At 42.9% G+C, this 24,389-nt stretch overlaps 1 protein-coding gene across 1 annotated transcript in view; it reads right to left on the reverse strand.

The window, feature by feature from the left end:
• Nucleotides 1-1,755: 1,755 nt before the first annotated feature.
• LOC120944428 overlaps nucleotides 1,756-24,389 on the reverse strand; it is a 32,475-nt gene continuing 9,841 nt past the window's right edge. Inside the window, exons 3-5 of the mRNA XM_040358487.1 lie at nucleotides 12,876-13,023; nucleotides 9,883-10,005; nucleotides 1,756-1,913 (exon numbers count right to left, since the gene is read on the reverse strand). Of these exons, the coding sequence (XP_040214421.1) occupies nucleotides 1,756-1,913; nucleotides 9,883-10,005; nucleotides 12,876-13,023 (429 nt within the window). The remainder of the gene's footprint in view (nucleotides 1,914-9,882; nucleotides 10,006-12,875; nucleotides 13,024-24,389) is intronic.

The following is a 24,389-nucleotide window of genomic DNA, read 5'->3' on the forward strand; positions in this document are numbered from 1 at the left end:
TTACATATTTGACGCGTAAATCAACGGAAATGCCCCTAGCGGCCAGCGTAAATATGCATCCAAGATGCGACGGCGTAGGAGACTTACGTCGGTCGTATCTTGGCAAAATTCAGGCGTATCTCATTTAAAGAATCAGCGCAAAGATACAACGGCGCTCATTTGGACTTACGACGACGTATCAGTAAGTCTCTGTGAATCCGGGCCAGTGAGCCTATCCCCCACTCTCAATTCTGAAACATCCCGCAACAGCCAAGGGGAAAGGAGAGGAGGGACACCTGGGCAGTAGGAGGAGTTGGCAATGCACAGAGTGATTAGGGTGTGCCCAGGCACACCTGGCACACCCCCTGTGCACGCCTATGGTTACAATACTCCCTTGACTACAGAATCCGTCAACCCATGTTATGGAAAAGAGAAGAAGAGGAAGTGTTTGTAGTCCTGTCCTAGGTTAAAGCAGGGGTTCATCCTAAAATACAACTTTGTACCATGCCATTCAGCATACTAGCGTGAGCTACAGTATGCCTTTATTTTTTATTTTTTTATGCTGTACTCACAGTTTAATCGATTAGTTTCGTTTCAGTTTCCCCGCGGGGAGTAGGCGTTCCTATGAAGAGGGGAACATGATTGACGGCCGGCTATGGCGCGTCACGCTTCCCGAAAATAGCTGGAGTAGGACTCGGCTCTTCACGGCGCTATACGGCGCCTGCGCACAGACTAGGAGCTGACTGCGCAGGTGCCGTGAAGAGCCAAGTCCTATTTCGGCTATTTTCGGGAAGCGTGACGCGCCATAGCCGGCCGTCAATCATGTTCCCCTCTTCATAGGAACGCCTACTCCCCGCGGGGAGTCTGAAACTTAACTAACGGATTAAACTGTGAGTACAGCACAAAAAAAAAAATTAAAGGCATACTGTAGCTCACGCTAGTATGCTGGATGGCATGCTAGACAAAATTTTTTTTTTTTTTTTTTTTAGGGTGAACCCCCGCTTTAACAACACTGCTTCTTCATAAATACAATATAGTAAATGAATGCTGGCATCCTAGGACAGGAAGTGTATTACCATATTAAACTGAAGGAAAAAAGTAAAAAAATAGAAAATTAGGCTACCAAATCCAGGGACTGGTTAATTGGGTTTGGATACACCTTAATGCAAAAAGGAGAAATATGTGGGCTGCCATGAGGAGCATATGTGGACCTCTCCTTTTGAAAATGCTAGCTGTCTGGATATCATCCTGTTCCTCTGGCTTCAATTGTTAGTCAGTGACCTAGTCTAGCTATGCATATTTCCATTTCTGACTTCACTGGCTGCATGTGCTCAGAGAGTGAGTTGATTGTCATTGCCAAACTCTTGTTTTAAAAGTTAGTTAGTTGTTACTTTCCTGGTTGCCATGATGATGAAAAGGCATTCATACCATTTGAGTCGCAAATCCATTGCAAGTATGAAAATCCAATGTTTTGATTTTTATTTTGTCCTATTTGTTTTCTGATTGTTCCATTGACTCCAAAAGTAATAAGATAAGAAGCAGCCAAGCAACTAGCTTTTTGAGAAAAAGAAGCATTGGCAACCACTTTATTTTTCATAGTACAATATTTACTATCTGAAATAGTACCACATTTACATCATAGAACATTATATGTGAACTTTCTGAAGGGTGTTTCCCTGGTGTGATAAACCTAGTTTGTGGTGATATCATACTGTATGTGTCTGGAGACATGGTCTAAACACCTTTGGCAAACAAATGTGGATGTGTGACATGACATCATTTGGCCACATTGGAATGTCTTACAGACAGTGGTGAATAATTCAGAGCAGTCATTCTTACTACTTTGAGCCAAAGGCCATAATAGGAAGTTTTCTGTACAGTAGAGTCCAATGTGTGAGAAAAGTGCAGGTAGTAAGAGCAAACCAGTAATGACCCTATTAGAAAAAGAGAAAAAAAATGCATATGTTTGCTAATCAGTGAATTATTTTTGTAAATTTCACCTAAAAGTAAAAAAACAAACAAAACCCCCAAAAATATTTGGAGTGTTGCTTCCTGGGTGTCTCTGGCTCATGCATGGTTTACCATGATGCTTGTGTGTGCATGGGCAGCACCTTAAGGAGACAGACCTATTGTTGAATAACATGGTAAACACACTATCGAACAACAGACTGATCAGCCACTGCAAAATGCAAACCAAATAAATGCCCAACAGCTGACTGAAGCCCACCAGGCCTCCTTAGAGGGACAACAGCAAGCTAACCTATCTCTACAGCCGCAGATACAGGCTGTTCTGCTTCTCCAATATAAGCATTGCAAGTGTGATCTTTAAAACTGATCCAGTTGTGGTGAGATTGCTATAAATTACAATCTCAGCAGCGCTGGCAGACAGTAACTCTGAACATTAGCTAGGTCAAAAAAATCATAGTATGTCTAGCTCCAGCAACTACATGTGCTCAGAACAGGATCACACCAAAAAGAGGGTGGGGCTAGATATACAGAGCATCTTCTAGCTGCGGATTGAGGAAGGAACAATATTATTTAAAGGCAAACAAACTATTTTGCATTTGTAAGATGATTCTTCTTGTCGAAATCTATTATTTTAAATTATTATTATTATTATACAGGATTTATTTAGCGCTAACAGTTTGCGCAGCGCTTTACATCAGGAAAGATAGCACAGGCACAATACAAATCAATACAGGAGGGATCAGAGGACCCTGCTTGTTGGAGCTTACAATATAGAAGGGAGGGTCAAGTGGAACAAAGGGTAAATAGCTGTGGGGGATGATCAGATGGACTCAAATGAAATTAAGCAATTTAAAATTAAGTCCAAACATTGAAAGAGAACAATATTCATGGAACATCTAAAAAAAGAAAAGGAAAGAGAAGAAAGATAGAGAGCATGTAATGCCGCGTACACATGATCAGTCCATCCGATGAGAACGGACCGATGGACCGTTTTCATCGGTTAACCGATGAAGCTGACTGATGGTCCGTCGCGCCTACACACCATCGGTTAAAAAAACGATTGTGTCAGAACGCGGTGATGTAAAACACAACGACGTGCTGAAAAAAACGAAGTTCAATGCTTCCAAGCATGCGTCGACTTGATTCTGAGCATGCGTGGCTTTTTAACCGATGGTTGTGCCTACTAACGATTGGTTTTGACCTATCGGTTAGGAATCCATCGGTTAAATTTAAAGCAAGTTTGCTTTTTTTAACCGATGGTTAAATAACCAATGGCGCCCACACACAATCGGTTTTAACCGATGAAAACGGTCCATCAGACCATTCTCATCGGTTTAACTGATCGTGTGTACGCGGCATAGGAGTAATCAAAGTCAAGAGGTTCAGGCACAAGGGGTGCATGCCAGCAAATGTAGCAAGTTCTAGTAGGAATACAGCACTAGGAGCTGTAATCGTCTTTGGGATGAGATAAAATTGAGAGCTGTATGTGAAGCACTTCAGGCTGCTTTCCTCAGAGTATAGCCAGCTATGTTAGATACAAGAAGAAAGAAGAAGGGGAAGGGCCACTAAGTGCAGTATCACAAGGGGGATTTTAATGCCAAAGGTTAAAAACACTTACAGGATAAAAAAGAATAGATCGCCTTTCACATCAATGTGGATGTCAGCCATGGATCCTCTGTCCTGCAGACGCTGCCGGAATCTGGTCCACAGTGGGTCAATGCAGGGGGAATGGATCCTCTTTGGCAGACAGGGAGTGCGCGCTGACCTGCGCTGGACACTCCAGGCGGAGGTGACGTCACCAGAGAGGAAGAGAGAAGGCTGGACTTGTGGAGAAGGCCTTTGAAGGAGCAGAGAGCTCCGAGCGCATAGCCTGGAATCTGCCTGTCATCCTAGTCCACGTGCGCAGGCACAATCCCTGTTGTAGCCAGACGGGCTATTTAAAGTGAGCTCATTCCCATATCCTTTGCTGACTGATCTTCAGCTGTGCCCTGTGTCCTGATTGATCCTGCATGTTCTCCCTGTTACTGACCTAACGTGTTCTTGACCTGATCCTGGATTCTGCTTCTGCGTTGTTGTTGTTTACCCTTGACCCGACTCCGTACCTGACTTTGGTTCTGCACATGATTTGGTAGTGGTACCTCGCTGCCCACCTGTTGATGACTCCAGCTATTCCTGAGACTCTGCTTCTGCCTCTGATCCTAGCTCATGTCACTACTGGAGTGCTTGCCTGGCTGTCTGCTGCACCAACTCTGTAGAACACTGTATGCTCTAGCCTGACAAGCTGCCTATCCAGAACCACCAGCGTAAGCAGAGTGCCCATTTAGCCTGGAACAGTCCTCCGAACATTACTGCTGTTCCTGCTCCTCTGGTGCCACAGTCTTCTTGGAGTCGCATTCCCTGCTGCAGGTTCTGCAATCAACACCCACAGGCACTCATGTCATTCCTGTCCCTTGGCACCAGCGCTGTATCCTGGCCTAGGCCAACAAGGCCCAGGCCTAGGGCAGCACTTTGCAGGGGGGCAGCATGAAAAGCGTCCCCTCCTGCTTGCGCTACACTGTTAGTGTAGCACCAGTCTGAAGGGGCGGACTGGGCTGAGAGGCAAAGTAGTATAGCGCCCTCATAAAGTGGTTTCACTGCTTCCGGTATGCGGGAGGCCAGCATTCTGCAACTTTCATTTTGGATAGAGTAAGGGAGGGTTATAGCCCCTGTCAGTTTATTTTTTACCATCACTGTACCATTGCAACGATTTCCCTTCACTTCTTGCCCCATAGCCAAACAGCAAGTGAGAGGCAAATCTATGCAAATTGAGGGAATCCATTGCTTCAGGCTCTGAGAACTATTGTCCCTGCTCGAACATTTCAGGGCAGGTCTTAAACAGAATGGGATGTGGCATTGACAGGAAGGGGTGGGTCATATTTAAATTAGGGGAGTGCACAAGTTTAGTCAGGTCTAGGGCAGCACAAATCTTAAATACACTACTGATCTCCACCCACCAATAGTTTCCATAGTCCAATTATGCTTATGTGTATCCTTATAATATAAAATATACTATTTACAGCACAGCATGCTAATTATCAAGATGCTTCAGTCTCTCAAACAAGAAACTATTGGAAATTTAGAGAAGCCTCAGATTAAATTTATGGAATATTATAGAAGCCTCTGTGCTTTTCTAATTTTGCACAATTGCACCATTTCTGGATTATATTAGCAGTTCACTGAATTATTTTACTTGGTATCGTTATTTTATAATGTTATCAGTGGACATTTACTAGTCGAGCTGTTGTACCTAAGCCAATCATATGCAATATTATTTTGAGGATGCATGGAGCATTATTTACATTATCATGGCAAATTTATGATATTTGACTGCAGGTATGTTTTTAAATGCTGCTTTGCAACCAAATATCACAAAACCCACCAATAATGCTTATCTGTAGCCATACTAAAGGTATAACACCCATGCCCATTTAGGTATTCTTAAACTATATTATCTGTACATTTTAAGTCTTTGCATATGAAATAAACTTGCAAGTCCCCCTTGAACAGGGTGCCAGGGATGGGTCTTGGAAGGGAGATATGTGTCCCTATTTTTTGGGGGTATGGTCAGTTAGTCTGGTTGAAAAAATACACAAGTCCACCCAGTTCAACTAAGAGTAGGGACAAAAATGATATAATCCTATATATACAATCCTATACCCATAGTTGATCCAGAGGAAGGCAAAAAAAAGCAATAAAGCATGATCCAATTTGCTCCAGTTGGGGGAAAATTCCTTCCCGATCCCCCGAGAGGCAATTGGATTCTCCCTGGATAAACTTTACCTATAAATGTTAGTACCCAGTTATATTATGTGTATCAAGGAAAGAATCCAGGTCTTTCTTAAATCAATCTACTGAGCTGGCCAGAATCTCTTGCGGGAGTCTATTCCACATTTTCACAGCTCTTACTGTGAAAAAGCATTTACGTATTTAGTGATTACATTTATTTTGCTCCAGACGTAAACAGTGCCACCTTGTCCTCTGTGATGACCTTAAAGTGAATAACTGAACACCATGTTCACTATATAGACCACCCAAGTACAGTCTTTATACATGTTGATCATATCCTCCCTTAATCTCCTCTTCTCAAAAGAGAATAAATTCAGTTCAGCTAATCATTCTTCATAGCTGAGCTCCTCCATGCCTCTTATCACGTTGGTTGCCCTTCGCTGCACTTTCTCCAGTTCCCCAATATCCTTTTTGTGAATTGGAGACCAAAACTGAACTACATATTCCAAATGAGGTTTTGCTAATGATTTGTACAGGGGCAAAATGATATCTCTCTCTCTGTAGTCCATACCTCTCCTAATACAAGAAAGGACTTTGCTTGATTTGGAAACTGCAGCTTGGCATTGCATGCCATTTTTAAGCTTATGATCTACCAGGACACCCAGATCCTTCTCCACCATTGACTCCCGCAGAAGTTCTCCTCCTAGCATGTGTGATGTATGCATATTCTTAGCCACCAGGTGCATACCTTTACATTTATCAACAATAAACCTCAATTGCCATATAGTTGCCCAATTAAACAGTGCATTAAGGATGGCTTTTAAGTTGAAGTCGTTATTGAATAGCTTCCAAGATAGCAAGGATAACTTGCCACAAGTTTGTGGCAGTTTTGAATTGTAAGTCTTATTAACTGGCAGCACATTTTCACTGGCAAGTTGTACACTTGCAGAGCACTTGTTCTAGTTGACACTTTTCCAATTTGTAGCAAATTTGCATGGCAAGTCTCTAGCAAGAGCAATGGTGAGTCTACAGCAAGAGCTCTGCAAGTCACAGTGACCCTTGTGGTGGGATGACTATTGCACAACATAACTGAACAAGAATTTGCAGCAGACTTCCAGAATGTTTGCAAAGAAAATTGATCTGCAGTCATGAGATGCAGACTCGCTGCAATTTTGAAACAAACTGGCTGACAAGTCTAGCAATAGATTAGCAAGCAATTTTCAAACTTGCAGCTCAATTGCTTGCTATCTGGGTTAGTGTCATCCGCAAACACTGAAATAGTAATCTTAATCCCAGACCCTATATCATTTATAAATTTAAAGTAAGGGTTCCAACACTGAACCTTGGGGTACACCACTGATAACCTTAAACCATTCAGAGTAAGAATAAATAACCACTATACTCTAAATTCTGTTTTTTATCCAGTTTTCTATCCATTTATAAACCAATCTTTCCCAATCTGTAGACTCTACCTTACACATGAGCCATGTGTGGGCAATGGTGTCAAACACTTTGGCAAAATCTAAATGTTTTGTCCCTTTAGGGGGGGAATAAAATACACTTTCTGGAGTACTTAGGGGTTTCCACCCATGTAGGGTGAGGGGTTCCAGGGTGACCCTGCTGAAGAAGAGAAAACTGATTTACAGTTCTTCACAGGAGTGGTAAGTCCTCATTTTGGACCCGAAATTTGGAGGCTCAGAGAGACTTTGGGTAGGAAAGAGCCTCCAACCATGATTACAGGGACTTTGGTCATGAAAGGGTTAGTCCTAGGGTTGCCACCTTTTCTTCAAGTCAAACCTGAACACTTTAGTGGTCCCGACAATTAATTTTTTATTGTATAAACTATACATATATTTTGTTATTAAATACAATTTCTAATCATACGAAGTTGATAACAAAAGTCCCCCTTTACATCAGAATCCACAGAGTTCCCCTTTTACATCTGAACTCGCAGAGCTCCCTTTCACTGTAAGGGGGGACTCTGCAGATTCTGATGTAAGGGAGAACTCTGGGCCCTCTAACATAAGGGATGCTCTGGGAACCCTGATTTAAGAGGGAACAGTGAGAACTGATGTACAGAGAAGACTCTGATGTAAGGGGGAACACTGTGGCCTCTGGTGTAAAGGAGAACACTGATGTAAGGGGTGCTCCGAGAACCCTGATTTGCCTTAGTGCACTCAGAGGCAGGAGAGAGAAGGGGGGAGACTTCAGTCACAGACAGGGATGGGTGGTGAGCTCAATCACCCCTTGGCAGTCAGCACCTCCCATCCAGATGTATCTGAGGCTGCTGGACTTAAAATTTTCGAACTTTCCTTTTCTGAGGCACAGCATCAGGGATTGGAGTGTGGGCAGACACAGAGAGGTAGGAGTGGGAGGGAAGAGGTGCAGATTGAGCCCTCTCTCCTCTCCCGTCTGTGTGTGTGGGGGGAAGAGGAACTGTTAGTGCTGGCTTTGTGCAGTGTGAAAGAGTGTAACAGACACTCTCAGCTTGGACAACTGCATCCAGCAACCTGAATAATGTGTCCTGGTTTATGGCAGTCTGAAACCAGGATGCATGATTCCAAACCTGAACTGTCCAGGTGAATCCTGGACAGGTGGCAACCCTAGTTAACCCGCCTGCAGTGCAACTTAAGTCAGCCATAGACAGTTTGAATTTCAGCCGGTTCAGCAGGGACTATTAGAGATTCGAACCATGCATGGGCAGGCTGATTGTATCCAAGTTAATCGATCGATCAATTCACTTAGGTACAACCAGCCAGTCTGATTTTTTCATACGACTATTTCCAGCAGTTAAAGCCACTAGCAATAATTACTGTGTGTTCTCCCATTCAGGATGGCTCCCCCTGCCACTCGAAACTGACTGTGTTAATGGAGGAATTGAGTGATTTTCATTCCTGTAACCCTTGGTTTAGGAAAAGGAGGGGTGGAATGCTGGTTTCTGAGACACGGCTAAGCAACTTGTAACCATATCTTTGGGGACACCTGAGGCAGGCGAGGACATAACCCTGTTAAGGGACAACGTGTTTAACAGCATTTGCACTTTAATTGTTTTCATAGAAACAAATAATTTTTGTATGATAGATTAATTATTTTATACAATGGATTGAATGTATTTTCATGTACAGTAAGGGATTAGGTTAATAGCAGTGGGTTCACTATCACCAGATTGTAGGATTATAGATTTGTGCTGCTTGGTTCTTTCTCCTTGCCAAAAATGGAGACTTGCATAACTCTGGCTATAGATTTGCAGGGTTCTTGCTGTAGACTTGCAGGTTCTTGCTGTAGACTTACGGGGCTCTTTCTGAAGACTTGCGGGGCTCTTGCTGTAGACTTGTGGGTTCTTGCTGTAGACTTGCGGGTCTCTTGCTGTAGACTTGTGAGGCTCTTGCTGAGACTTGCGGGTTCTTGCTGTAGACTTGCAAGTCTCTTGCTGTAGACTTGCGGGTTCTTGCTGTAGACTTACGGGTCTCTTGCTGTAGACTTACGGGGCTCTTGCTGTAGACTTACGGGGCTCTTGCTGTAGACTTACGGGGCTCTTGCTGTAGACTTACGGGGCTCTTGCTGTAGACTTGTGAGGCTCTTCCTGAGACTTGCGGGGCTATAGCTGTAGACTCACCACTGCAAATTTGCTCTTGCTAGAGTTTTGCCATGCATATTTGCTACAAATTGGAAAAGTGTCAACTATAACTTGTGCTTTAAGTTCTCTGCAAGTGTACAACTTGCCAGGGAAGATGTGCAGCAAGTTCACAAGACTTACAATTCAATACTGCCACAAATGTGTGGCAAGAAATCCTTGCTATCTGGGGTGTGATCAATTTTCAGTGATTGGCACCATTTTTTTTACAAAATGTTTGGTCTTTTTTTCATTATAGTGCAAACAATATTAAATACTACCAAAAGAGAGCTCTATTTGTGTGAAAAAAAGGACAAACATTTCATATGGGTACAGTGTTGCATGACTGAGTAATTGTCATTGTTTGACAGCACTGAAAGCTGAAACTTGGTCTGGTTAGGAAGGGGGTATAAGTGCCCAACGGGCAAGTGGTAATGGAGTGCTTTAATTTGTTTGCTTAAGACAACTATTTTTGTTTGCTCTGTTTTGAAAAAAATAAAAAGACTCTGCTTTTACAGGCTGGTAATCGCTGTCTCTCCATATTACACCTTACTTACAGCACAGGCAGGGCAACGAGAGAATGTATGTGACTATTGTGTCCAGAAGTCCCTGTGATTTGGAGCTGCGCAGCCATTGAGATATCTCCATTTCACCCTCGTCTACAGTCAAAAAGTCCAATTCTTTAACAAAAATTGGAAATTAATAAAATGTATATATTTAACACAAGGATGACATAAAAAAACTTTTTAGGCTGCAATAAATTACGTTTTCTAAATTAATATATGTTACACTTAACACTTAGCAGTTGGAAAAGTGAGTTGCAGGTATTCAAAAAATGTGTTGAAATCAGGGACAAAAACTGTAAATGTCCCTGAAAAATGGAAATCAAAAACAGCTGGTAAGCATGAACTAAATTATTATGTATTGACACTCCTAATTCCATCTTCAATTCAGCCATGGAGTCCGGCTGCAGACAGCATATGCTTAGTTTGGTAAATAAGACTCCTTTGTAAACATATAACCACAATGCTTAGAGTCAAAATATGTTTGCCGTCTGTTTCCTGAGATCAGAATATAACAGTGTTCACAAGAATTTCTGCCAATTATGAAGCTGTAGGGTTCTTTTTTTATTGTTTCAAATTTTCCATAGTTAAAATATATTTTTGTTTTTAGATGATGCATTAATGTAACTCAGACCCTGTCTGTCATTCTGTTGTTGCAATAGATATATCATAGGCTAGCTCTACAGAGTAAATTAAAGGGAAAGTATAGGGACCTATTTATAAATAATTTGCTTTGCAAATGTCTCATCATTCATGCAAACGTAACGCATAATATTAATAATATTCATAGTGTTTGTTAAATGATTTTGACAAGCCCCCTGCCTGCATAGCACCACAACCTCCAGGTCAAGTTTGTGGAGAAGAGGCCCTTTTCGTGAAAGGTTTTTCACTGGGCTTTTATGCCCCATTTCATCACTCACTCTGGTAGGTATCCCTTTACAGTGTGTCTTTTTAGCAGGTTTGATCATTTATGCAGTTTAATGTTGTATTGATATATACAGTGGGGATCAAAAGTTTGTATAGCATGCACTGCCCCCTTTAGAAAGCTGTGACCTGCCAGTGTCATGGATTGTTCTCAATCATCGTCTGGGAATACCAGGTGATGTCAATCTCAAAGTTTTTAAATGCCCAGACTCATCTGACCTTGCCCTAACAATCAGCACCATTGGTTTTTCTAAGCAGTTGTCTAGAAAACTGAAACTGAAAATAGTTGACGCTCACAAAGCTGGAGAAGGCTATAAGAAGATAGCAAAGCGTTTTCAGATGTCAATATCCTCTGTTCGGAATGTAATTAAGAAATGGCAGTCATCAGGAACAGTGGAAGTTAAAGCAAGATCTGGAAGACCAAGAAAAATATTAGACAGAACAGCTCGCAGGATTGTGAGAAAAACAATTCAAAACCCACGTTTGACTGCACGATCACTCCAGAAAGATCCGGCAGACACTGGAGTTGTGGTACACTGTTCCACTATAAAGAGATACTTGTACAAATATGGTCTTCATGGAAGAGTCATCAGAAGAAAACCTCTTCTACGTCCTCACCACAAAAATCAGCGTTTGAACTTTGCAAATGAACATATAGATAAGCCTGATGGATTTTGGAAACAAGTTCTGTGGACCGATGAGGTTAAAATAGAACTTTTTGGCCGGAATGAGCAAAGGTACGTTTGGAGAAGAAAGGGCACAGAATTTAATGAAATGAACCTCTGTCCAACTGTTGAGCATGGGGGTGGATCAATCATGCTTTGGGGTTGTATTGCAGCCAGTGGCACAGGGAATATTTCATGAGTAGAAGGAAAAATGGATTCAATAAAATTTCAGCAAATTTTGGATGGTAACTTAATGCCATCTGTGAAAAAGCTGAAGTTAAAGAGAGGATGGCTTCTACAAATGGATAATGATCCTAAACACACCTCAAAATCCACAGGGGATTACATCAAGAGGCGTAAACTGAAGGTTTTGCCATGGCCTTCACAATCCCCTGACCTCAACATAATTGAAAATCTATGGATAGACCTTAAAAGAGCAGTGCGTGACAGACAGCCCAGAAATCTCAAAGAACTGGAAGACTTTTGTAAGGAAGAATGGGCAAAGATACCTCAAACAAGAATTGAAAGACTCTTGGCTGGCTACAAAAAGCATTTACAAGCGGTGATACTTGCCAAAGGGGGCAGTACAAGATATTAACTCTGCAGGGTGCCCAAACTTTTGCAGACGCCATTTTTTTGTTTTCTGTAATCTTGAAAGTGTAAATGATGGAAATAAAATCTAACTTTTTTTGACATATTATAAGAATGTCTAATCTGTAATTTGATGCCTTTTAGAGATTTTTCCATCTTTCCTTGGCTTCGTTATGCACATTAATTCAAATTTTTACCTGGGGTGCCCAAACTTTCGATCCCCACTGTAAACATCTAATTGAATGATTTCCCTAGACTTTTTATATCTTTAGATGCATGTTGTTAATCTTTAGATTTTTTTTGTTTGTACCCATATTAATTTGGTAGTATATTTTCTGATTGGAATATTACCTATCTAAGCATCACTTTGGAGATGCAGACTTTGACCTCTGAAATTACTGTAAAGGGAAAAAATATGTGCGCTACCCAAAAATAAATAAATAAGTGTAACAAAGAATGAACCCTGAACGGGAGTGAAGCAGCTACACAGGAATGTGACAAAAGTCAGACAAATGTGGATGGTAATGTAGCGCTACGTGTGAGCAAAAAAGCAATGGCTGTATACACCTAATGGGGTGTGACCATATATTGTGACACAAAGGATGTAATGGCAAAAATTGCACCACAACAAAATGTGAAATTCAAATCAATAAAGTGAACAATATAAACAAAAATGTAATGTAGTGTCCATAAACAATAAAACGATGAAGATGTCATGAGATGGTGAGGAACTTCCCAACAGAAATCTTCAAATATGAGGTGGAATACATATGCGCTTACCGCAACCGTTGGACCCAAATGTCGTACCTCCTAGGTAGTCAGATTTCGTCAACCCAGGAAAGGGCAGGAAGACCAGATGTTCATCGGCCACGATTACTCCAATACGATCCTCCAAGCATCCAAACACGATCTGGTTCAGGTAAGTGAGAACCCTGGCATGGGTACTGGAAACCAACTGGAGAGGGCTCAAAAAACCTTATCTTTCACAAATTCATGTAAAGAGAAGAAAAAAATGCGGGCTCCAGTAGGTGAACCCGATTTTGTGTCAATCTCGCTCTCTTTCTCTGCGAGATTGAGCACCTACGAGCCCCATCGCGGGAGCCAGCGCCGAGCTGGCTTGCCGCGATGGAGACAGAGCCGTCATAGAAGCGACGGGAGATCCGACTTGGATTCCCGCCAATTCTACACGTGTGCGGCGTTTGTTATGAATCCTGAGGGGGAAGTCCCCGCCGGATTTTAAATAAAAATCCGGCATGGGTTCCCCCCTCAGGAGCATACCGGGCCCTTAGGTCTGTTATGGGTTGTAAGGAGAGCCCCCCTACGCCAAAAAAAACGGCGTAGGGGGTCCCCCTACAATCCATACCAGACCCGTATCCAAAGCACGCTACCCGGCCAGCCAGGAAGGGAGTGGGGACGAGCGAGCGCCCCCCCCCCTCCTGAGCCGTACCAGGCTGCATGCCCTCAACATGGGGGGGGGTTGGGTGCTCTGGGGCAGGGGGGCGCATCATGCTCTGTACCTACCCATGTGATACCTACCCACGTGGTAGGTATCACATGGGTAGGTACAGAGCATGATGGGACTGTGAGGCCTATATAGGTCCGATGCAAGGCGCGCATCCGTCATTTCAGCAAGAAGAACCGGCGTGTCAACATCGGGAGAAGAAGAGAAGTGAAGAACATGACGTCACAGCACGGAAGAAGAACTCACAGCACGGAAGGAGAAGAAGACGTACAGCACGGAAGAAGGCACCGGACAGCGAGACGAAGAACCGGGGTGCGCCGAGTCAAAAGCGGAGAGCGGCGAACATAGAAGGAGACCCCCCGGATAGCGGAGAAGACCCGTCGGGATAGCGGAAGAAGAAGCCCCCCGCCGAAGACGCCGGAGGAAACCCGCCGGGGGGTGGGGGCTTTTTTAAAAGCGACCCCCACGGCGGTGGAAGAGAACCAGACGGCGGCCCCCACCCACCCGAAGACGTCAGAGAAGAAGCTTCCCCTGGTAAAAGAGCTAATAAAGAAGACAGGGGAGGCCTCCGGAGCAGACTAATAAAATATTTTAATACCCTGTGTGGTTTATTTGTGTTTTTACCACTTTTCTTGCAGGTGAATGGGTAGGGGTACGATGTACCCCATACTCATTCACTTAGGGTGGGGGGCCGGTATCTGGGGGCCCCCTTATTAAAGGGGGCTCCCAGATTCCGATAAGCCTCCCGCCCGCATACCCCGACAACCAACGGCCAGGGTTGTCGGGAAGGGGCCCTGTCCTCATCAACATGGGGACAGGGTGCTCTGAGGTGGGGGGGGCCGCAGTGCGCCCCCCTGCCCCAGAGCACCCAACCCCCCCATGTTGAGGGCATGCAGCCTGGTACGGCTCAGGAGGGGGGGGGCGCTCGCTCGTCCCCACTCCCTTCCTGGCTGGCCGGGTAGCGTGCTTTGGATACGGGTCTGGTATGGATTGTAGGGGGACCCCCTACGCCGTTTTTTTCGGCGTAGGGGGGCTCTCCTTACAACCCATAACAGACCTAAGGGCCCGGTATGCTCCTGAGGGGGGAACCCATGCCGGATTTTTATTTAAAATCCGGCGGGGACTTCCCCCTCAGGATTCATAACAAACGCCGCACACGTGTAGAATTGGCGGGAATCCAAGTCGGATCTCCCGTCGCTTCTATGACGCGCTTGCTGGGATGTGCTGTCACTATTCCAGTGAGTGCGAGATGTCGGCGAGATCTCGGCACCATGTCGCCGAGAATCAGCGCGATGCTGTCGTGCTAAAAACACAATATCACAAACACCTACTGTAGGTCATAAAGAGTTTTTTTTTTTCATTAAATTCTATGCATTAAGATAAAAAACCTTCTGTGTGTATCAGCCTCCCCAGCACCCCCCTAACTACTTACCTGAGCCCCATCTCTCTCCAGAGATGTCCACGAAAGTCTAAGCTATCCTGGACACTCTTCTTGCTTGGCTAAAACACAGCAGCAGTGCCATTGGCTCCTGCGGCTGTCAATCAAGGTTAGTCAGCCAATCAGGGAAAGGAGGGGGTAGGGCCAGGTCGGGGCTCTGTATCTGAATGGACACATGGAGCTGTGACTCAGCTCCAGTGCCCCCATAGGAAGCTGCTGACTGTAGGGGCACTCAATAGGGCCAGGAGCAGCAAAAAGGGACCGGAGAAGGGAAAGGCTCCAGGCTTCTCCGGCAAATCCAACTGCACAAAGGAGGTAAGTGTAACATGTTATTTTTTACAATGAGCCTTTACAATCCCTATAACATGCTCCCGAATGTCCCCTTACATCAGTGTCCCCTTAAATCCTCCAAAGTGCTCCTTTTACATCAATGCCTCCAGAGTACCCCTTTATATCTTCCAGAGTGCCTCTTTAGTGCCACCAGAGTTCCCCCTTACATCCTACAGAGTGCCCCTTATATTCTCCTCCAGAGTGCCCCCTTATATCCTCCAAGGTGCCCCCTTAGTTTTACTATGCTAAGGGAGCACTCTGGAGGATGAAAGGGGGAACTCTGGAGGCACTAAGGGGGCACTCTGGAGGAGGGGCGAGGGACAAACTGGAAGAGGATATAAGGGAGCACACTGGAGGTACCAAGTTACATCCTCCAGAGTGCCACCTTACATCCTTCTCCAGACTAGTAACCCCCTAAGTTAGAGCCCCCTTACATCTTTTTCCAGAGTTCCCCCTTACATAATTTTCCAGAGTGCTTCCTTATGTCCTTCTCTTTTAAAGTGCCTCCAGACATCCTCCTCTTTCAGAGTGCCGTTTATGTTCTCCCCCTCTCTCAGAGTTCCCCCTTTTTTGTTTCATTATTTTTATTAAATAAAAGAATAGTAACATGTATTACATCATAAAAAAATTAATATAGAATGTCTCAGTAAATAAGCAGAACAACAGACATCAGACATCTCAACAATACTGTGTGCATGATACATGTTACAAAGAACATATAGCTAGATTCAGGTAGGGGCCCGCAACTTTAAGGCGGCGTAGCGTATCGTATTTACGCTACGCCGCCTTAAGTCAGAGAGGCAAGTACTGTATTCACAAAGTACTTGCCTCCTAACTTACGGCGGCGTAGCGTAAATGCGGCGGGCGCAATCGTGCCTAATTCAAAATAGGCTGAGGGGGCGTGTTTTATGATAATTTGGTTTGACCTGACGTGATTGACGTTTTTTTGGAACGGCGCATGCGCCGTCCGCCTACATTTCCCAGTGTGCATTGCGGCTAAGTATGCCGCACGGTCCTATTGATTTCGACGTGAACGTAAATGACGTAATTTTCGAAATTCGATGCGGGAACGGCGGCCATACTTTAACATTACTATTCCAACTATTTGATGGAATAACTTTAGGCCTGATAATGCGTTACGTAAACGCCGTATCTGTACTGTGTCGGCCGGGCGTACGTTCGTGAATAGGCGTATCTAGTGATTTACATATTCTACGCCGACCGCAATGGAAGCGCCACCTAGCGGCCAGCCTAAATATTGCACCCTAAGATAGGACGGCACAAGCCGTCGTATCTTAGATAGGTTTAAGTGTATCTCTGTTTGAGAATACACTTAAACTTAGGTCAGCGCAGATTCCGAGTTAGGTCGGCGTATCTACTGATACGCCGACCTATCTCTATGTGAATCTAGCTAATAGTCAGCGACAACCAGGTAAAATATTAGGACTATGAGCAAAGGAAAGACAGAAAAATAAAGAAGAGCAAAAGAACAAAATGACAATAATTTCAAAATATAAATAAAAGGGTTTAACACAATAAACTTGGGTCATTAAACTTTTGATCCGTGAGGCTATATGATCTGGTAAACTAAACAAAAGAGAGGGGATTTATGACAGAACAGCAGTTTAAGTAATTACCGATTCTTGACCCAGAGAGTCCATAATTGCCAATGATGGTCAAATAGTCGTTTAGAACCATGTTTGTATGTCACAGAGTTCCCTCTTTCACATACCAAGTTCCTGAATTTCCTGGCCTGGCTGTGACTTGCGACCGTCTCTCAGCAGTAAAAAACGTAAAATAAAGAATCCTTGTCGGCAACTTTAAACTGCGCAGTTTCAAGCTCAGCCTCTACTCATGCGGCGGGTAGTGTGCCACACCCTGCTGCCCATTCTAAGGCTGAACCCAGAAGGGCTCTGCTCGGCTGTCTCAGGAACTGTACATGCACACTTCAGAGTCTTGAAAACAAGCACATTATTTACAGGAACTGTTCTGCTGTTCACAGACATTTTTGGACAGCAGAAAAGTACCCTTTTTTACAAACCAGCCATTAATTTACAGATGGTTGGCCACACAGCTTGCAGTTGAAAGCAGGCTATAAATAGTGACATGGACAACAAGACATTTTTCAAGTGTTAAACCTTTCATGCATCCAGTTTCTGGGGGTCCCTAAAACAGCAAAATTAAACGGTAATTTGCGACAAATTCCTTACAGCATGAATTAGTAAGCTACTTTAACATAATATATTCAATATCAGCAATTTTAGATGGAATAATATTGTATTTTGTCGAAATGATTTATTTGCAAGATTATATTGTACAATGTAGTACCACATGATTTGTACACCAATTAGAAATACATCAGAGATTTTTTTCTGGCCAAATCTGCTTTCCATTTGCCTTTTAGTTGGAGAAATTCAAAAACTGGAATAATATACTTTAATATGAATCACTGTGCTTTGCTTAAATAGGCAGTAAAATGTATGGTGGAAGGCTATTGTGTCAGAAACATACATTCTTAGCTCTGCCACAATTATAACTATGCGCAACAGCTGCTTTATTACTTAAGGCAAACAGCATAATTCTCAATGACAGTATTTTTCAAAGGAACATTTTTCAAAATATAATACTTTACTCTGAACAAAAATAATATGATATTAAGTGACTTATTTTATTATATGGCAGTCCCGTAGGAAGTGTGTTACTTTACTCTTGGCTTGTTTTTCAGTATGTCATAGCTTTCAGCTATTGAAAATAGAACTGTGGTTTGCTGACAACCAATATGTCTGTTTCATCACAAGTTTGGCTTTGTGCTTTTAAATCTGCTGGTAGCTGAGTACATCTTCACCACTGAATATCTCATTACTTCTAGCGAAAATGACCTATTACATGGCTGAAATAATGTTGACTATTTTTAGATTTCAAGCTATTGTCTGGATTTTTCTTTTTTGTTTGAAAATGTTAAAGTAGTCTCCAGCTTTATTAGGAAATTCTGCGTGCTAAGGCAGGCCATACCCGCTGGGAAAAGACAGTGATTATTTCTAGCAGCTATCGCAGTTGTTGGTGATAATCGCTGGAGAACCCGGCAGGCTGGTTGTACCAATGTTGTTTAATCGACCTTTCAGTCTGCCCGTTCTAATTGAACCATGTATGGCCGGCCTAACTGTTGTAGTAGCAGCATTTCCCATTACCAAAGTTAGCTATGTGCTGGATGACCCATCTGCTCAATGACCCCTTCCCTTGTTATCTCTTTAGGGTACTTATATGTGATGTAGCCCTATAGACTTCCCCTCTAAGTGCCACTAGAGAAGAAAGAATTTGATGACACTGAAGATTTTTGAGCTTCAGAAGCAAGGTATGAATAAAAATAAAATTAAGCTTTCCCAAGGGATGTGAAGAGTAAAACAACTTGGTTAACGGTAGCCCCATGTTTCTCTCAAAACAGGTTTAGTTTATCAAAAATTGAAAGTTGTCTAACTTTAACATTGATTCAAAATGATATCTTTAAAATGGTTATAAAGGCTCAAGTTTTTTGACCTTCATGCATTCTATGATTGAGGGACATTTACAGCATACGGACCACTTAACTCTGCCTTCCAAACTACATTTTAGAGCTTTTTAGGGTATTTGTACCGTCCTGACATTTTATAGACTCAAAAACTGAGATAGGTCATCAGTACATCAGGATAGATCACTTTTTTTTAAATATATACCATAGATTGTAGACTCTAAAGCTTTCACACAAACAAAATAATAAACACTGATTTAGGTTATTTTATTTTTTACCAAAGAATAATTTCAGCCTAAATTTATGAAGAAAGATTATTATAAACAAAAATGTGTGTTTTTTTCAAATTTTTGGTATTGTTTCTCTTTTTATATGTAAAAAAATGAACACCCAGTGGTGATTAAATACCACCAAAAGAAAACTCTTTCTGTCTCAAAAAATGATAAAAATTTAATTTGGGTACAGTGATGCATGACTGAGTAATTCAAAGTGTGACAGTGCTGAAATCTGAAAATTGGCCTGGGCAGGAAGGAGTGAAAGTGTCTGGTATTGAAGTGGTTAAGAAGATGCTCATCTGCAGAAAACACATTTAAAACAAACTTTGGCTCAACTTTTTATCCTGAAATACACCCACTGTCTAAGTTTTGATCTGCAAATGATTGCATTGTATAATTATAGCTGCTGTGTTAAATACAACATTGTGTGTTTACTATTCCAGTATAAACTGAGCCCTATAAAAATCATTGTGGAACAGAACAGTAAATAATTTGAATCAAACTGTTCTTGTGTGTTTGGTGAGTTCCAGGTACTAATTGATCCAATATTTGGTATCTTTTATATAGAAGCAGCGTAAGCGTTCATTATTAGAGATAAAAAAGCTTGTAGATTAATTTGTTTTGTTAAACAAAACCAAGGAAACAGACAAAAAATATACCGATTGGGAAAGAAGGAATGGTGTCACTGGGCCAGATTCAGAAAGCTTCTACGCCGGCGTATCTCCAGATATGCCGCCGTAATTTCAAATGTGCGCCGTCGCATCTTTACGTCGATTCACAAAGCAAGATACGTCCAAAAACATGGCTTCAGCCATCCGACGTAACTTGCCTACGCCGGCGTATCGTGGGCATATAGTTACGCTGGACGCATTTGGCGTTCCCATTATAAATATGCAAATTACCTAGATACGCCGATTCATGAACGTACTTGCGCCCGGCGTATCAATGTACGCTGTTTACGTAAGGCGTACGACCGGCGTAACTCTACCCCTCATAAAGCAGGGGTAAGTCATGTTAAGGTATGGACGTCGGAACGACCGTCGAAATTTACGTTGTTTACGTAAGTCGTACGTGAATAGGGCTGTGCATAAGTTACGTTTACGTTGTAGGCATTGCGCCGACGTATCTTAGGGAGTAAATGCGATGTGATTCTGAGCATGCGCGCGCATGCCCAGTTCGACCGGCCATTAATTTACATGGGGTCAGGCTTAATTTAAATAGATGACGCCCACCTGCTTCCTACTTTGAATTAGGCGGGCTTACGCCGGCCAATTTACGCTACGCCGCCGCAACTTATGGAGCAAGTGCTTTGTGAATACTGCACTTGCCTCTCTTAGTTGCGGCCGCGTAGCATAAATAAGATACGCTACGCCCGCACAAAGATGCGCCCAGGTACGTGAATCTGGCCCATTGTATTCAGACTGAACACAGGCTGCAAAAAAGATTTTTGAAGGCAAAGTACATTTTTACACAGTGTTTTCACAGCTGCAGTGGGGGGGGGGGAGCAGATTTGCTTTCCGTTATATAGGAGCTACCTGGTGTTTTTTTACATTACAATGCTGGTAAGTTGGCAAATTTCCACTCTCCATGAAAAGTAATAGGAAAAAGTGATGTGGTTTTTAGGCCTGTGTTGTGAATTTTGAAGATTAATCTCTCCAAAATGCATATAGCTACATACAGTAGATGAATCAGGGCTTGTTTTAATTGCTTTTACTGCTTGTTCAGAATATAGAAGTACAGTATATACATTTGCATAACCTGGGCACATGTTCACTTAACCTCCCTGGCGGTATGATTATTTCAGAAAAAAAGGTGCTGAAAGCGGTACCATTATTTGCAAGGAAATTTGGCGTTTTATACTGTAGGCCTGTAATTCTTAGGAATAACTCACTTAAATCTGTCCAAACAAGAGTCTAGTAGGCATACCGGGTATGATATTTTTTTAAAAACAAAATTATAAATTATAATATAATAAATAATTATAACAAATAATAATAATATAATTATAATAAAAATTATTCAATAATGTAATCAACTCAAAATCACTGAAATTTGCTCAGTTGTAGAATTGTCGCTGTCATTACTTACTTATTTTTTTATGACGAATTTCCCCACAAATCGCTATCGCACAATTCTGCAAGTGATTATAATTTATTATCACTGTTTTCTAGTTGTGGATTCAGCGAGGCGAGCCCGAGTCTGACTCGGGGTTACCAATCGCAGCACAGGAATGTAACCCCGAGTCAGACTCGGGAATACCGCCAGGGGGGTTAAAGCATATATCTCAACTTTTTGAGGTCAGATAGAGAGACAGCTTTTAGAATAGCATGTAATCAAAAGACACACCCCTGGTACACCTTCAGTTAGGTAGAGAATGAATAGAGTAGTTAACATGCAAAAATCTGCAAAAAATGACTGGTTTAATAGGTATCAAAACTTAACAAATGAAAAAGAAAAAAAAATAGTGCAGTGTACCAGTCCTTAGATATGGGGGCAGTTAAGGATGAGCTGAGAGATTGCTCCAAACCTAAACTAGGACCAAGCGTCGGCTATTCAGACATTCCGATAACATTTTGAAATGCTCATCTGAACATCCCAGCAGCTCATTATCAGTGTGTGGTGAAAGATGACAGTATTGTGGGGAGAGAAGGTTTGCAGGGTACTGTGCTACTACAAGTATATTGGGCCAGATTCACAAAGGGGATACGACGGCGTATCTCCTGATACGCCGTCGTATCTCTGTTTCTATCTATGCGACTGATTCATAGAATCAGTTACGCATAGATATCCATAAGATCCGACAGGTGTAATTGTTTTACACTGTCGGATCTTAGGATGCAGTACCGCGGCCGCCGCTGGGGGGAGTTTGCGTCGTAAACCAGCGTCGGGTATGCAAATTAGGAGTTACGGCGATCCACGACGGATTTTCGCGTTCGATACGTCGCCGCTAGTCTAGTTTCCCGTCGCAAAATTAGTCGTCGTTTTAGGTGCGGTTTCCCGCGTCGAAATTTAAAAAATAATGTCGTTTGCGTAACACGTCCGGGAATACGGAAGTACGCTACGTGCATCGCCGTTTGGAAAAAATACGTCACGGCGCGCAAAGCACGAAGGGAATTGCGAAACGGAGCATGCGTAGTAGGTCCGGCGCGGGAGCGCTCCTAATTTAAATGGCACACGCCCATTTGAATTGGCCCGCCTTGCGCCGGAGGCCGCCAGCGTAGTTTTCATCGCAAGTGCTTTGTGAATCAGGCACTTGCGATGAAAACTTGCGGCGGTGTAACGTATCTACGATACGTTACGCCGCCGCACCCCTACGTGAATCTGGCCCATTGTGTTTTATACAGCACTATATTCAATGTTGTATACTATTAGTGATACTTTAGGCCTCGTACAGATGACCGGATCTATCCGCTGGGATTGATCCGCGCATCAGTTCCAGCAGATAGATCCGGTCGTCTGTACGTCCGAGCGGACATTTCCCGGCGGATAAAAATCCAGCCGAAGGATTCCCAGCGGATAAAAATTTTGCTACAAAATCTATCCGCTGGAATCCAGTCCAGCGGACTGATCCGGTCGTCTGTACAGATTTACCGGATCAGTCCGTCCGCTCCCCTCCCTCACATGCGTCGTAATGATTCGACGCATGCATGGAAGTATTTACCTTCCAGTGTCGCGCACGTCGCCGTTTCCAGCGGATATCCTCTCGTGTGTACGGGGCCTTACAGTTTGTGTGGCTGGGGAAGGAGGGGGAAGGGGGGGTGAAGTATAAGCCCACCTAATAGTCCTTTTATGTCTACTCTTTTCTGTGCTTGGCTCAGTGACAACTTCTGCTGTTTTGTTTTTTTTGTTTTTTGGGGGTGGGGGCATTTTTTTCTTTATTTGACTTTAGCATTTACTTTTTTCCTGCATTTATTTATTTTTTGTTTTTTAGCTCTATTTGATTTGTGTTGAATTTTGTTAGAATATTTTTAGTTCTTTTTTAACCACTTGAACTCCAGAAGGTTTTACCCCCTTCATGACCAGGGTATTTTTGATATTCAGAACTGTGCTACTTGAACTGGCAATTGTTATGCAACACTGTAAGCTAATGAAATGTATATATTGGGGTAGATTCAATAAGATTTGCGCAGTTTTTACGTAGGCGCAGGGCACCGTTTTTGCCCTGCGCCCCCGCAAATTATCTGCGCTACCCTCGATTCACGGAGAAGTAGCTCCGTAAATTGCGTGGGCGCTCCGGCAAAATGCCCTGCGTAAGGGCGCCTAATGTAAATGATCCCGTAGGGGGCGGGAATCATTTAAATTAGGCGCGTTCCCGCGCCGAGCGTAGAGCGCATGCTCCGTCGGGAAACTTTCCCGACGTGCATTGCGGTAAATGACGTCGCAAGGACGTCATTTGCTTCAAAGTGAACGTGAATGGCGTCCAGCGCCATTCACGATTCACTTACGCAAACAACGTAAAATTTAAACCTTGCGACGCGGGAACGACAGGTATCCTTAGCATTGGCTGCCCCTGCTTTTAGCATGTGCAGCCTTACGCGAAACCCGACGTATGCAAGCTACGTAAACTGCGTACGCAGGGCTCGCGTAACGTTGTGAATCGGCGTTAGTATGCAATTTGCATACTATACACTGACCACAACGGGAACGCCACCTAGCGGCCTGCGTAAGAATGCAGCCTAAGATATGAGGGCATAAGAGCCTTATGCCACGCATATCTTAGGCTGCAGTCGGCGTAACAACTATGGTTACGCAGGCGCAATTGCTCTTTGAATCTGGGCCACTGTTTTTTTACAAATAAAGCTTTAGTTGGGTAATATTTGATCATCATTGTGATTTTTATTTTTTATTACAAGAAAAACAAAAAAAGACTGAATATAAAAAAAAACCAATATCTTCTACTTTAAAAAATATTTTTTATAAATAATATACAATAAAAAAAAAGTAAAAAAAATCAAATTTCTTCATAAATTTAGACCAACATGCATTACATATCTTTGGTAAAAAATTAAAAATAAATCGCTATCCTCCTCAGCGACTTATAGTGGGACTGTGATACAGTGGCAGGCATTCTGCCGCTAACAAACACTGCTTTGAGGGTCACTAACTGACACTGATGTCGCTTGTGACACTAATACAGTGATCAGTGATAATACTGTACACTGACACTGTACTAATAACATTGGCTAGGAGGGGATTAACATCTAGGGGAAATCAAACTGTGTGCTTCACGTGGGTAATGTCTGCTGCTTTTTTCTCCCTGCTTTTCAGCATCCAAGAACAGTTTGGTGACAATGCCTTTTCCAGCATGGAG

Source organism: Rana temporaria, chromosome 6 (genome assembly GCF_905171775.1).
Source record: "Rana temporaria chromosome 6, aRanTem1.1, whole genome shotgun sequence".
NCBI classification, from domain to species: Eukaryota; Metazoa; Chordata; class Amphibia; order Anura; family Ranidae; genus Rana; species Rana temporaria.